This window comes from Amborella trichopoda, chromosome 6 (genome assembly GCF_054954075.1).
Source record: "Amborella trichopoda isolate Santa Cruz 75 chromosome 6, AtrichopodaSantaCruz75HAP2 v2.0, whole genome shotgun sequence".
Taxonomy (NCBI): Eukaryota; Viridiplantae; Streptophyta; class Magnoliopsida; order Amborellales; family Amborellaceae; genus Amborella; species Amborella trichopoda.
The window spans coordinates 12,333,124-12,345,951 of NC_142341.1; the positions used below are offsets into that span (position 1 = coordinate 12,333,124).

The window sequence follows — 12,828 nt, forward strand, 5'->3', positions numbered from 1 at the left end:
ATCGAAGTAAAAGTTCTTTTTTGGGTAAATAGGATCCTAAGAGTTTAGCTTGGATAACTAATTTTGGAAACCGTTTTATCCAAATGGGTTTACTAATTTGGGTTATAGTAAACTTCTCTCCATTAGCAGCTCTAAAAGTCTGGTTACATGTTTCCCAAAACTGTTTTGGTAATAAATCAGGTTTTAAAATACTAACAGATGCTCCTGTATCAAAAAATGCTGATACGGTCAGAGGCTTAGAATAGTGTTCTTGGAGTATCTGGACGAGGGCTATTGGGGTAGGCTGATATGGTAAATGATCTATTTCTGAAATTTCATCTTGTGGAGACAATATCTCTGGAATAAAGGTGTTGCTTATCTCATTTAACTCATTTCCATCAGAAGAAGAAATGGATAGTAAGGTCTCTGGACCTTGCTCATCATCAAGAGAAAACACATATTCTAAATCCTCAACAATTTCTTCATCTAAAATCTGTGATAAAAGATGTATTATCTTTTTTTTCTTTTTCTGATTTCGACAATCTTTTGCAAAATGACCTTTTTTTCCACAGACATAGCATCTATCTCCTTTCTTATGTTTGATACCTCGAAATCGTGATCTTCTGAGATATTTGAACTTTTTGAATTTTTTCTTTTTTTCTTTTTTGTTCAACCTTTTTTCTTCCTTTCGAGGTGGGTGGACATGAACACTGTTTTTTTGCATCACATTTAATCTTGAGATATGGTTTATCATAAGATTTTCCAAGTAAATACTTATTCTTTTCCATTTGTCTCACAAATTCAACTTGATTGCAGAGTATTTCTAAAGCATGGAGAACAAACTGGTATAATTCACCAAAATTGGTGTTTTGAATAGTAAGTCCTTGATTTTCCATTGTCTTTATTGCTTCTTTACCAAGAGTAGGAGGTATGGATTCAAGATAAAATTATTTCAAATTTATATCATCAATTCCTCCTATTTTATGTTATCTTTTGTTCATCTCTGAAAAATGTTTTTCAAGATCGTCTTTTCAAAGAACAACATTTAAGCTGAAAAAATTCTTCTCTGGCAGCAATCTGTTCATGCTTAACCAGGCCTGAGAATTCAAAGACTAAGTAATTAAGGAACTCAGCAATGGACTGACTATTTCTTAACTGTGTTTGCCGGTATTCTCCAAGACTTATGTGCCAGTCAAAAAGGCGTCCTCTTAGCCTTACAATAACTTTAGAAATTGTACTGGCTAATGTATTTGCAGGGTTAAGCATTTCTGAATGCATCCATCCTTGAATCTCTCTGAATCTATCATTCCATCGTGAAGGTGGAATGTCATCAATAGTAAATCCTTTAGATGAATCTCCATAGGTCGGCGTAGGTTGAGGTTCTTGTTGGTTAGGAGGTCTAAATTTTTCTTCCATGGCAGGGTCTGGGTCTGGTTCATGAGGTTGTTCAGGGGGGTTCATCATTAATAAAGATTTTGAATCCAGGGAAGAAGAGGAGGATTTATCTTCAAAAGTTTCAAAAGTATCAGACATTTCTTCTAAGGATTGTGTTTCAGTTTGAAGATTTACTTCAGGTTGTTTTGTCAGGTTTTTAAGGAATGAACTCATATTATTCAAAGGTTTGGGAGAAATCAACTGGGTTGGAACTGAAGAGGCTATGACATTAGGTTCAGTATCAGATGACTGAAACATTTGGGCTTCATTTTTGGGTGCCTGAAGAATAGTATGTGGTTGAACTGGTTGGACTGTTACTGGTGTAGAGGCAACTGAGGGTTTAGGTATATTATTTTGTGATGAACTGGGTATTGATACATTTGGTTGTTTTCTTAGTTGAGGAAAGAACATCTCTTCAGGAAAACGTCTTTCATCTTCAAAAGAACTTAAAGCTCTAAAACCAAATTGCCTAAGTGGAATCAAACCTGTAGGTGGGTAAAGTGTTCTTGTAGGTGGGAAAGGGTCAGGACTTCTTATGGGTGGGTAATTTTGGGTGTATGCGTTTGCAAGCAAAGGTTGAAATTGGGAATGGTATTGTGTCTGAGGATCTTGAGATTTCATCCAAAGGTCTTTTCAAGGCTTTATAACTATTTTTCTAAAAAAGCTTTTTCCTTTCCTTTCTGATTTAGTAAATAGGATTGATCATGAATATCCTTTACTGTGTATAAGATCTGCATCAACTCTTCATGTAACAATTGAATCTTTTCCTTTAATTGAACAATTATGCCAACTAATCCTTGTAATTGAGATGACATAACATTATGTTTTTTTTCTATTCGAAGTAATGCTAAATTCTGTGATTTAGCATTTTCAGCTTGCCAATTGAGGCTTGTTTCAGCTGGAGATATGGACTTTTGTGCTCCAAAAACATCTCTTGTACTTGGATTTTTTATCTTCCATACATGTTTTTCATTTTCTTGAATTTTTTCATAATCATTTAATAGAGGAAAATTTGAGGCATAATTTGAACTTTGAGGATCAAAGGCTAAGCATTCTAGAATGTGATTTTTTCTTTCAGAATTTTCATTGTGATCATCCCATCCTGTAGGGACGATTTTCGAAACAATGTGTTTGGGTTTTTGACTACCATAAGTCACAAAATAATCCCATTTTCTTGAACTCTCTCCAAGTAATCCAACAGATGGATCACCTTCAATATATCTCTGATAAAGCTTTTGCTGAGAAGAAATTTTCTTTCTTTTTTTCTTTTTTGGTATTTCATCAAAATCATCTCTAAGACAAGTGGAACAATTGCAAGTATCAAACCAATTATGACCATTAGAAGTTTTCTGTTCATAAATTGGTTTCCCTATTTTGTCAAAAGCAACTATTGGGACCTTTTCAAGCAGTCCTTGAAATTGGGTAGGGAAAACTTCTCCGGTTTGATTTTCAATAGCTCTTGGAGTCTGAAAACTTATCTGTACTGTTCCATCAGACATTCTTGTCATCCTGGAATCTGATTGCATCACTGGCGGACTTTGATTGTGAAATTTTTCGTAGTTTGTCACCCATGTGGATGCAATCAATTCAAGCAACCTTTCTCGAGATATTTGTCTAGGAATGTAATGACAGACAAGCTGGGAAGTATTGTCAACTTTAATGAACAAGGCAGTATTTTCATGTTCGGGGGATAAAGGGGTAACTATATCAAAAGCATGGTTTTGTAATCTATACACCATTTGGTAATGGAGTGTAGCTACAGTAGCTGTTTCAATTTGCTTGGTTCCTGTAATTTGTAATTGGACTTTGAAAGCAAAACTCAAATGAGGGTCTTTGATTGGGATATTAAAGTTTGGAAAAACGGTAACAACAATGGTGCCAGCGTTTAAGGTTGTTTGCACAGTTCCAATAAAGGCATGCTGGTATTCTAAAAATCTGGAATCTAACAAAGCAATTCGGGAAACTGCTTCCATACCTTTTCTTCCATGAAATGTTAAGGCTAATTTAATAGCTCCAAAATGGATATGAGTATATCCATCTTTAAGCCATTGGGAAAAAAGGTTTCTGGGTAAGGCAATAGTAATGTATTGTTTAGCTTGGGTAACAGGGATTTGGTGTTGGTCAAAGGAAAAGGCTTCAACATATTCCTTGATAGCTTCAGGGTTCTTTTTTCCACAAAGCTTTTTGATTCTTTTGGTCCAATTTAAGTTAGATTTATCATAAACATGATGACGATTAATTAATTGAGAACTATTTTCAGAAAACTTTTCAGGGGTATAGGTTATTTCAAAAAGATGTTCTTGTTTAGAAAACAAGGGACCTAAATCTGTACTAGAAGAGGAAACACTATCTAAAGAGATATCTGAGACACTTTCTTCTGTCATTTTGAAATTATCTACTGTGTTGACTGTAAATTCAGGAGATGGTAGATAAACTAAGTTGAAAACAAAAAACCATCCAAAGCAGTGTTTTAAAATGCAGCCGCATCGCCGCATAATGAGGGATGCATTGGCAACCGCATTGCCTGACACCACATATGCGCTTCGGTGGGATGTGCTCGCATCCCACCGCATATGTGCCCAACTAGCACATAACCTGCATAGGGCGCATATGCGAAACGCCTATGAAATGAAAATACCTCCTCGAAAAGGGGTATTTTGGTCTTTTTAATCCCCGAAAAAGGGGGAAAAGGGTTTGGGGGGTATTAAGCCCCCAAATCACCCAAATCAGCCACATCCATGGCCTTTATGAGACCAAATCAATCAAAAAAAAAGTGGCAGAAATTTTATTTTTCAAAATTCTTGGATTTTCATCTCGGATGATCTTTGGTTGTTGATTTGTTTATTTTGGGTGTTGATTTGAGGAAGTTTTAGTGAAGGTTTGACAACAAATTGAGGGCTTCTAGGGCCGAGAAGAAATCAATATTTTTTTTTTGAGAAATGTTAACTTTAGTATTTAAGGTAAGGTACTTACAAGAGAAGAAATCGATATTTTCTTAAAGTAATCGCTAAGTTTTTATTTCCTAGTTCACTAATATTTTTTTGGGGGGCAATGTCTTCTTCACAATCTTCTGGTAAAAAGGATCTGGTTTGGAAATATGCAATATTAAAAAAGCCAAAAGAACGAAATTGTGTTATTTGCACTTTTTGTGGAAATACTCATATGGGGGTATTTTTTGGCAAAAAGAACAATTAGCTGGTATTTCTGGGAATGTCAAAGCATGCCCACAAGCCACCGAAGATATCAAAAAGAAAATTAGAGAATACATAGATAGCTTGAAAAAACAAGAAGACAAATAAATGAAATGAAAAGAATTAATAGATGAAATTCAATTATTTGATGATGATGAAGATCATGACGATATGTCAGAAATTAGTACGACTACGAGGCAAAGGGGTACTCAAATGTCGAGAGAGAGAGTTATAACTATTGTTCGCAATGTTTGAAAAGAAAACACCTCTCTCTAAGGGGCCAATGGACACATTTTGCACCCCTGACCCAAAATTGTGGTTTGAAGAGGAAAGAAACAAAACAAACCACAATTGAAAATCGATATAAGAAAGAACAGAAGAAGAAGGTATATAGGTACATTGTAAAGTGGTTTTACATGGCTAGCATTCTATTTAATACTATCACCCTCGATAGTTTTGCATGTATTGTCAAGACAATTAGGCAATGTGGGCCAAGACTTGATCCTCCTAAATTATATGAGATTAGGCAAGCCCTTATTAAAGGATGCTTTATCCGATGTTAACAAATTTTGATTTCTCAAAGAGAACAGTGGGAGAAGTATGCTGCAACTGTTATGTGTGATGGATGGTCTAATAGGAAGTCAAGGGAATTTATTAATTTTTTTAGTTAACTGTCCAACATGTACTTTTTCTGTCAAGTTTGTTGATGCATCAGAGAAGTCACATGTGGCATCATGTGACTTCATAGATGAGATTGTAGAATTTGTTGGAGAGAAACATGTGGTACAAATTGTCATTGAAAATGGTGCCAATTATGTTACAGTTGGGCATTTTTTCACTTTGAAGAGGATGTATATGTTGTGGACTCCTTGTGCAGCTCATTGTATTAATCTCATGCTTAGAGAAATGAGTATAATATCAATATTTAGTGGGGTGACTTCAAAAGCTATGTTTGTTGTTAGATTTATTTATTACACACCATAGTCCTTAGCATGGTGAGAAGTTTTACAAAGAAGAGAGATATAATGAAACCGGGTGTCACTAGATTGCCACATCATTTCTCATTCTTCAAAGCATATGCAAGCAAAAATATGCCTTGAGGACCATGTTTGCTTCGAACTATTGGAGTAAAAGTAAGTGGTCAAAGCATTGGGATGGGAGAAAGGCTGAACAAATTATTCTCAATACATCTTTTTGGGATCAGATATATCATACATTGGAGGTGGCTAGCCCTTTAGTGAGAATGTTTCGATTGGTTGATGGTGAAGTGAAGCCCGCCATGGGCTATATACATGAGGCAATGACTAGGGCAAAGGGAGACATAAAATCTCTTTAAAGGATGATGAACAGAAATGTAAGGAAATACTTGGAATTATTGATAGGAGATGGGATAACCAGCTTCACAGGCACCTACATTCAACCGGTTAATTTCTAAATCCATCTCTTCACTACAAGCACCCAGCCATTGAGTCTGATTGTGTAATACATAGCGGGTTCTTAAATATGTTTGAAAGGTCGGTCCCTGATAAAGATATCCAAGATGAGATCCAGAGCCAAGAATTGATCAAGTTCAAGTTAGCACTGGGAAACTTTGGGAAACAGATTGCTACTCGAAACAGGGACACTATAAATCCAAGTAAAGGACAAACGTGCCCTTTTAATTTCCATTTTGTTTTCTTTACAGTTTTTTACTTGTATAATGTATAGTTCTATTTATATAAATAATTAAATATCTATCTAAATTATGAAATGTTATACAGCTGCATGGTGGGCATTATATAGAAGTGAGACACCAAATCTACAACGACTCACTATTCAAGTGTTGAGTCTCACATGTAGCTCATTTGGTTGCAAACGCAATTGGAGTGCATTTGAATATGTAAGTCCTTAATCCATATTTCTAGGATTTCAATTTGCAATTTTCTAATAACTAACTTATCTAAGAAGTGTAAAAGTAGGAACAAGAAAATAACATATGTTGCTTTTGCTTGTTTCCTTGTTTACCATAGCTCAATACCAAAAAAGAAATAGGTTGGAGCAGAAGAAGTTGAATGATTTGGTTTATGCGCAGTATAATGAGCCGCTTAGGGAGAGGTATCACAAACGCATGGATCTCAACCTAATTCAATTGTATAAATTTGATAGCGATTGTACAAGTGAGTGGGCCATGGATCCACGAGTAGAGCTAGTGCTTGAGGGTGAGGATCTTACTTGGCTTGATGTCGATCTAGCCACAGGGGCTAATGAAGAAGAACAGCCTAACACTAGAGCACAAAGGGGTACAACTAGGTCCAGTCGCACATCAACTCCATCGGTCGAGGGGGAGGCGGACTTAGAGGAGGCCGAGGAAGAAGAAAAATATGTGGAGGTCGTCGATGATGATAGTGATGATGATGATGCACATGGAGATGCATAAATAATTTGTCTAATTAAGATTTGAAATTTAGAGTCTCATGACTTTCAAAATGATGATCATTTGACTTGACTTTTGAACTCTTTAATCTTCATAGATTTTTAGTGTGTATTTTGTAATTTTAAAGTTTGTAATTGCAAATTTGTGATTAGGGTTTAGATATTGTTGTCATTTCCTTTCTTGAACCATGATATCTTGTAGGGCTTTGGATCAGTGTTTTAAAATGCAGAAAGGGAAAATGGATGAGAGGTGATGGGGTTGTGTTGGTATGGAGAGAGAGAAAGAGACAAGGGTAGAGGATCGAAAGCGGTGGGGCAGGGACTTAGGGAGAGTGGTTCAAGCGGGCGTAGGTTTTGAGATGGTCCGCGGTGATGGGGTTGGGTCCGTACGGGCCAAGAGAGAGGGTTATGGAGTGTTTCAGTGGAGTGGTGGGTTTTGAGATGTTGAATGAAGCACGTAAAACGTATTCGGTCCATGACCTCAAGTTTTATGCAGTGTTGCATGCCTTGTGCTAGTGGAGGCACTACCTGATCCATATGGAATTTATTGATCTATACTCGGATCATGAAGAACTCCAGTACTTGAATTCCCAAAAGAAGTTGAATGCACAGCACGCTAAGTGGACACCTAACCTTCCTATTAAAGCACAAGGCTGGAACCCAAAATAAGGCAACTGATGCTTAAAGTAGAAGAGTAGCATTGTTTGGAACTTTGTCTATGGAAGTGTTGGGATTTGAAGTGATAAAAGACCAATATAAAGATGACCTAATTTTCAGCAAGGTCCTTGAAAGATGCGTTGATGGGTGAGACTCCATGAGTGAGTATCTCATGCATGATAGCTATTTATTTAAAGGTGTACGGTTATGCATACCTAATTGCTCCCTAAGGGAAGTGTATAATTATGGAGCGTCATGGTAGACGCTAAGATGGGTACTTTGGAAGGGACAAAACCACGACTATGGTTGAAGAAAAGTATTTTTGGGCATGCATAGGAAGCGATGTTGATCAAATTTGTGGCCTGATGACGAACATGTCAATTATCTACGGTCACTCACAAAATACATGTCTTTATATTCCCCTCCCTTTTCCAGATGCCCCATGGGTTGATATCTCTATGGACGTTGTACTTGGACTTCCACATACCATACGAGGTATGGACTCTATTTTTGTTGTTGTTGATCAATCTATCAAAATGATACATTTTATTCCTTGTAGAAAAACTATAGATTCTACACATTGTCAATCTCTTTTTCAAAGATATTGTGAGGCTACATGGCATTCCCAAGTATATTACATCTTATCGAGATACAAAGTTCTTAAGTCATTTTTGGCATACTTTGTGGACGCGCCTGAGAACCAAACTTCAATTTTATAGCACTTGTCATCCTCAAATAGATTGGCAAACTGAAGTAATGAATAGGAGCCTCAGTAACATTTTGAGGAGTATTGTTGGTGATAATATATCTTAGTGGGACCTCACTTTGCCATAGGTTGAGTTTGCTTACAACAGTTCAATGAATCGGTCTATAGGAAAATCACCATTTAAGATTGTTAATGGGCGGACTCCTAATCATGTGCTTGACCTAATGCCATTACCCATGTCAGCCAAGATAAGTGATGATGCATTGCTGAGCAATTGAGGAAAGCAATACAAAGTATCGAAAAGCCTCAAATGAACATAGAAGAGAAGATGGTCAAGGAGGGTGACTTAATAATAGTATATTAGCGAAAGGAGACGTTTCCATTAGGGACATATAATAAGCTCAAGTCCAAGGAGGTGGGCCATTGCCTAATTTCAAAGAAATATGAAAATAATGCATATGAGGTGGAATTACTAAAGGCATTGGATATCTCCCCGATATTTCATATAGTTTATTTATTTTAATTCATGGAGACCCTCTAAAAGTCCAAGAAGAAGTAATTGTTGATATGATAAAGCAATTGCTGAGAAAGAAAGAAGAGGAAACTGAGCACGTTTTGAAGACGGGAAACTTTTAAATTCGAAAGGGTTCCTATCGCCAACATCTGGTCAAATGGACGGGTAGGCCATATTCTGATAGTATGTAGATTTCTGAGAAAGAGTTCAAAAGGGTGGATGCAGATTTATACTACCTCTATGTTGAAATTAACTCGTCGGAGTCGAGTTCCTTTCAACCAAGGGAAATGATGCAACCATGCCTCAGCCAATAGTCTGTGGCTGAGCAAAGAAGGGTTGTAGAACCAAGGGAAAAGAAAGGGGCAATCATATAATAAGGGGAAGTTTTTGAGTTTTATTTATTTATTTCATTAGAGACAAGTTTAGTCATTTATATTTAAATTAAAAATGGAAGGAATTGCGGCAAGGTAAAAAATATACATAAAAAAAAGAGTAAAGAGGAAACCTCACCTTTTCGAGGTTGGTCTAAAAATCCAAAATTCAGTGGCCAAAGCTCGAGGAGGCAAAGGAAACCGAAACAAGGTTCTTTGCTGCAGCCTACGGTTGCGACACCAAGCGTCAGACTAGGATTCCTCGCCTTGCTAAGAAATCAGAGAGAAATTGCTAAGAGAGGGTTGAAACCCTGGATCTTTGAAGGGGCCAAAAAGAATGGAAAAGAACCATGGAACCCAAAGGCTCGAACCTTGAGGAGGGAACAAACTTCTGGCGAAATTCCCGAAAGCAACAGGGAATCTCAAATACCCAGAACACTCGCTGGAAGTTGTAGAGAGTTGAACGAACTTGGTCTTAAGGAAGAAGAGGAAGGTAGAAGGAGAAGATGAGAAGATAAGAGATGGAAACTGAAGGTCGGGTGACTGATAGGACACCCTCACCTCGAGCCTCATAATCATGATGTGCGGCATAAAGACTGAAATTGCACAATCCAACAAAGTTGTGGTAGGAATATTGAGAAGAAGTATCCATGGTAAGCTTGTCGAAAATACCGTGGAGGTATAACCTACCGAATTCAGAACTAAAACCCTCATACTACCAAGGATTGTTGGTCAAGTAATGAAATGTCACATAAGGTAGTTGTGGAGATGTTACATACGAATGGTATAGTATATCCTCTCATCAAATGTACCAGATGGGTTTATTGAGATTGATAATGTTTAGATGTGTGTCATTTATATTAGTGCTATCCTCTACTAGATCAAGTTCTTCTATTTTATGTGGCTGCAACCTATGACACCTTCAAATTGGTACAGAATTAAAGATTCTTCAGTTTGCAACAAGTGACAGTCATAGCAGCACCAACAGCTACAAAAATCGAAGTATCAAACAATACCAGTTCTCACAAGCTCCAAAACGGCATAAGAAGTGATGACTGCTGTAAAATCAGCAGCAAATCGAGCATATCACAGTTGTATATTGTAGCCAACACAAACACTCAAGTGAAACTCTATCAAACAAAGTCTAAAGAGGTCTTTATTAACAGGAAATGCAGCAACAATCAAACACAACTCTCAAGGACATAAACTTAACAAAATATGAGCAAACAGTCATCCCAACACAAGTTCTATCATGCGCATCAAGCTTGACATTCTCTGATGATCATAAGAAGACCATGAGCTCACTGTTGTAACAACAACTATCACAGAATGCTGCAAAGCAACAGTGCCTAAAAAACTTTAGTAATGCGCGGCACAAGAACGCAGTTTGTGCTCTACACGCACTGACCAACTCACAAATGAACAAATAAGACCATGAACAAACTGTTATGGGAGCAACAACAGTTGCAGAATGCAGCTGAAACAAAGTGCTTAAAAAAACTTGTGGAATGTACAGCCCAAAAGCACAACTTATGCCCTACTCACACCAACTACATGAACACCAAACTTTGAACTTTGAACTTACGAATTCATTGTCATTTGAAAGAAAAAGACACCAAAAGACAATCAACCAGCGAAAGAAAGATTAAATACAGCTATCTCACTAACCACAACCACTCAAAATGAGAAAGCCAGCAATTATTACAGTAAAAAGCATGAAACCACCCAATTGAGCTTTTCTAACCTTTTTCATGAAAACCAAACAATGCAAGGATTGAATTCATTCATAAGAGAAGAAACCAGAAACCATGAATGCATAAACGAATAAACAAGAAATCAGAAACCATTCTAAAGAAAGAGAGTTCACAAACATTAACCCCAAACCATACTAACATCAGCTTAGAATTTTCACTGTCTCAATTTTCATCAACTCCAAATCAATTGTCTTGGTACTTCAAGAAAATTCTAATTTTTTAAGTTAAATTAATCCATAGAAACCCAATATGTGAATTTATAATAAAAAAAGTCCCAATAAAAAAAAAATTAAAGATTCACAACAGGAAGAACCTGCACTTCATAACAGTGGCGAACCAGTGGCTATGGTTTTTCTACACTCCTAAGTTTAACCCCATCAACAGTGAGGAACCAGTGGCCATCGTTTTTCCACAATCCTAAGTTTAACATACACTCCCCCAATAAACAAAAGTAAAAAAAATTCAAGCAAAATGATGCAGCAAGATGGTTGCGACCTTGGAAAAAGTAGAGCAATAATGCTTGCAACCTCAGTAGACGAGTACAAGTAAAAGAATAGAAATGCAATTAATAAAAACAGGGTAGTAACATGAGATTCCACAAATCGGAAAGAGAGGAACCAATAACAAAGAACTAGAAACCAAGTGATTACAAGGGCAGAAGATAAAACTCGATTACCTGAAGCTGCCTTATCATGTGAACATCCTCTCTATCTGCTCTCCAAACAAACTCCCCTGCTTCAATTTGTCTTTCAATTTCATCAAGACCATGAAGTATGCTATCCTTATCACTGGCACTCATCAAACTCTGTAAAAACAAAGGAATGTAAATAAAAATTTAAATAAAAAACTTAAATTAAATATTCATTGATAAATTGGAGGGATCAATTCCTAATCCTACTCATCAATACATACTTGCACACCACCAAAGCTCTCTAATTCATAATTTTCTTTGTTATCAAGGTGGACAACGATGTATACAATTCATATTTGTGTAACATAATCCCCCCTTTAACAAAATTATGCCTTACAAAATACAAATGAATTAATAAAGTAATAATCAGATATATGCACTCCATTATAACTTCTGCACTATGGATTTAAATAACCATCCAGACTTCACAAATGACGCTGAAGCCCGCGAATTGGGGTAAAAGGGTCAGCGCCATGCCTAAATATATTGATACCCAAAAAATGAGTAAACCCTCCAACAGATCTACAGAATGCCCAAACAAACACTGAAAAACAGATATTTTTTTCACCATTTCTACTCACGCATTTGATTCTAGGAAAACCCTCCAAAAACATCATCAAAACCCTAACCCTGACATTTTATTCATTGCGTCTACTCGAAATACAGTAAATGGGCGAAAAAATCCAGTTCTTTGTCATACCTGGTGATGCAAAACTGAATAAAAGAAACGTTGAAAAGCAAGTTACGTTGAAAAGCAAGTTTCGCCCCTGCAAAAAATGGCCCAACAATGGAGCCCAAATTGCTGCTGTGAAGATGGCGCTTTTTTTTTATGGCTTCTGAGCTTCTGATGGTTAAGATGGCAGGGAGAATGGAGCACAAGAGCTTCACGACTGATGCAAAATGGCGGCCAACGTTCAGGAAGAGAGAGACTAAGAGGTGTAGAAGAAGTGCGCAACGGGTGGCGTCAATACTTACGGCCACCAGTGGTTTAAAAAAATGGATCGGTGTTCCTGATTGGGACCCAAAAACCCATCCAGATCGGTAAATCGGTTTTGGATTGAAAATTGGTCAAATCGATCAAATTTGGTTTTAAAAAAATTTCAAAAAAAAATTAAAAAT

General features: G+C 36.8%; 1 protein-coding gene across 4 annotated transcripts in view; it reads right to left on the bottom strand.

Moving 5' to 3' along the window:
- The window catches only part of LOC18438138 (S-adenosyl-L-methionine-dependent methyltransferases superfamily protein), a 57,274-nt gene that overhangs the window by 11,116 nt on the left and 33,330 nt on the right, over window positions 1–12,828 (bottom strand). For 3 of the 4 annotated variants that reach the window (XM_006848327.4, XM_020669764.2, XM_088868635.1), the window contains exons 1-2: window positions 12,410–12,606; window positions 11,695–11,823 (exon numbers count right to left, since the gene is read on the bottom strand). Coding sequence is in view for 1 of the 4 variants with exons in the window: in XM_088868637.1 (XP_088724763.1) it covers window positions 11,695–11,817 (123 nt within the window). In the remaining 3 variants the exon portion in view is untranslated. Of the gene's footprint in view, window positions 1–11,694; window positions 11,824–12,409; window positions 12,607–12,828 lie in introns of those variants that run through there. The other variant, XM_088868637.1, reaches the window with a different exon arrangement.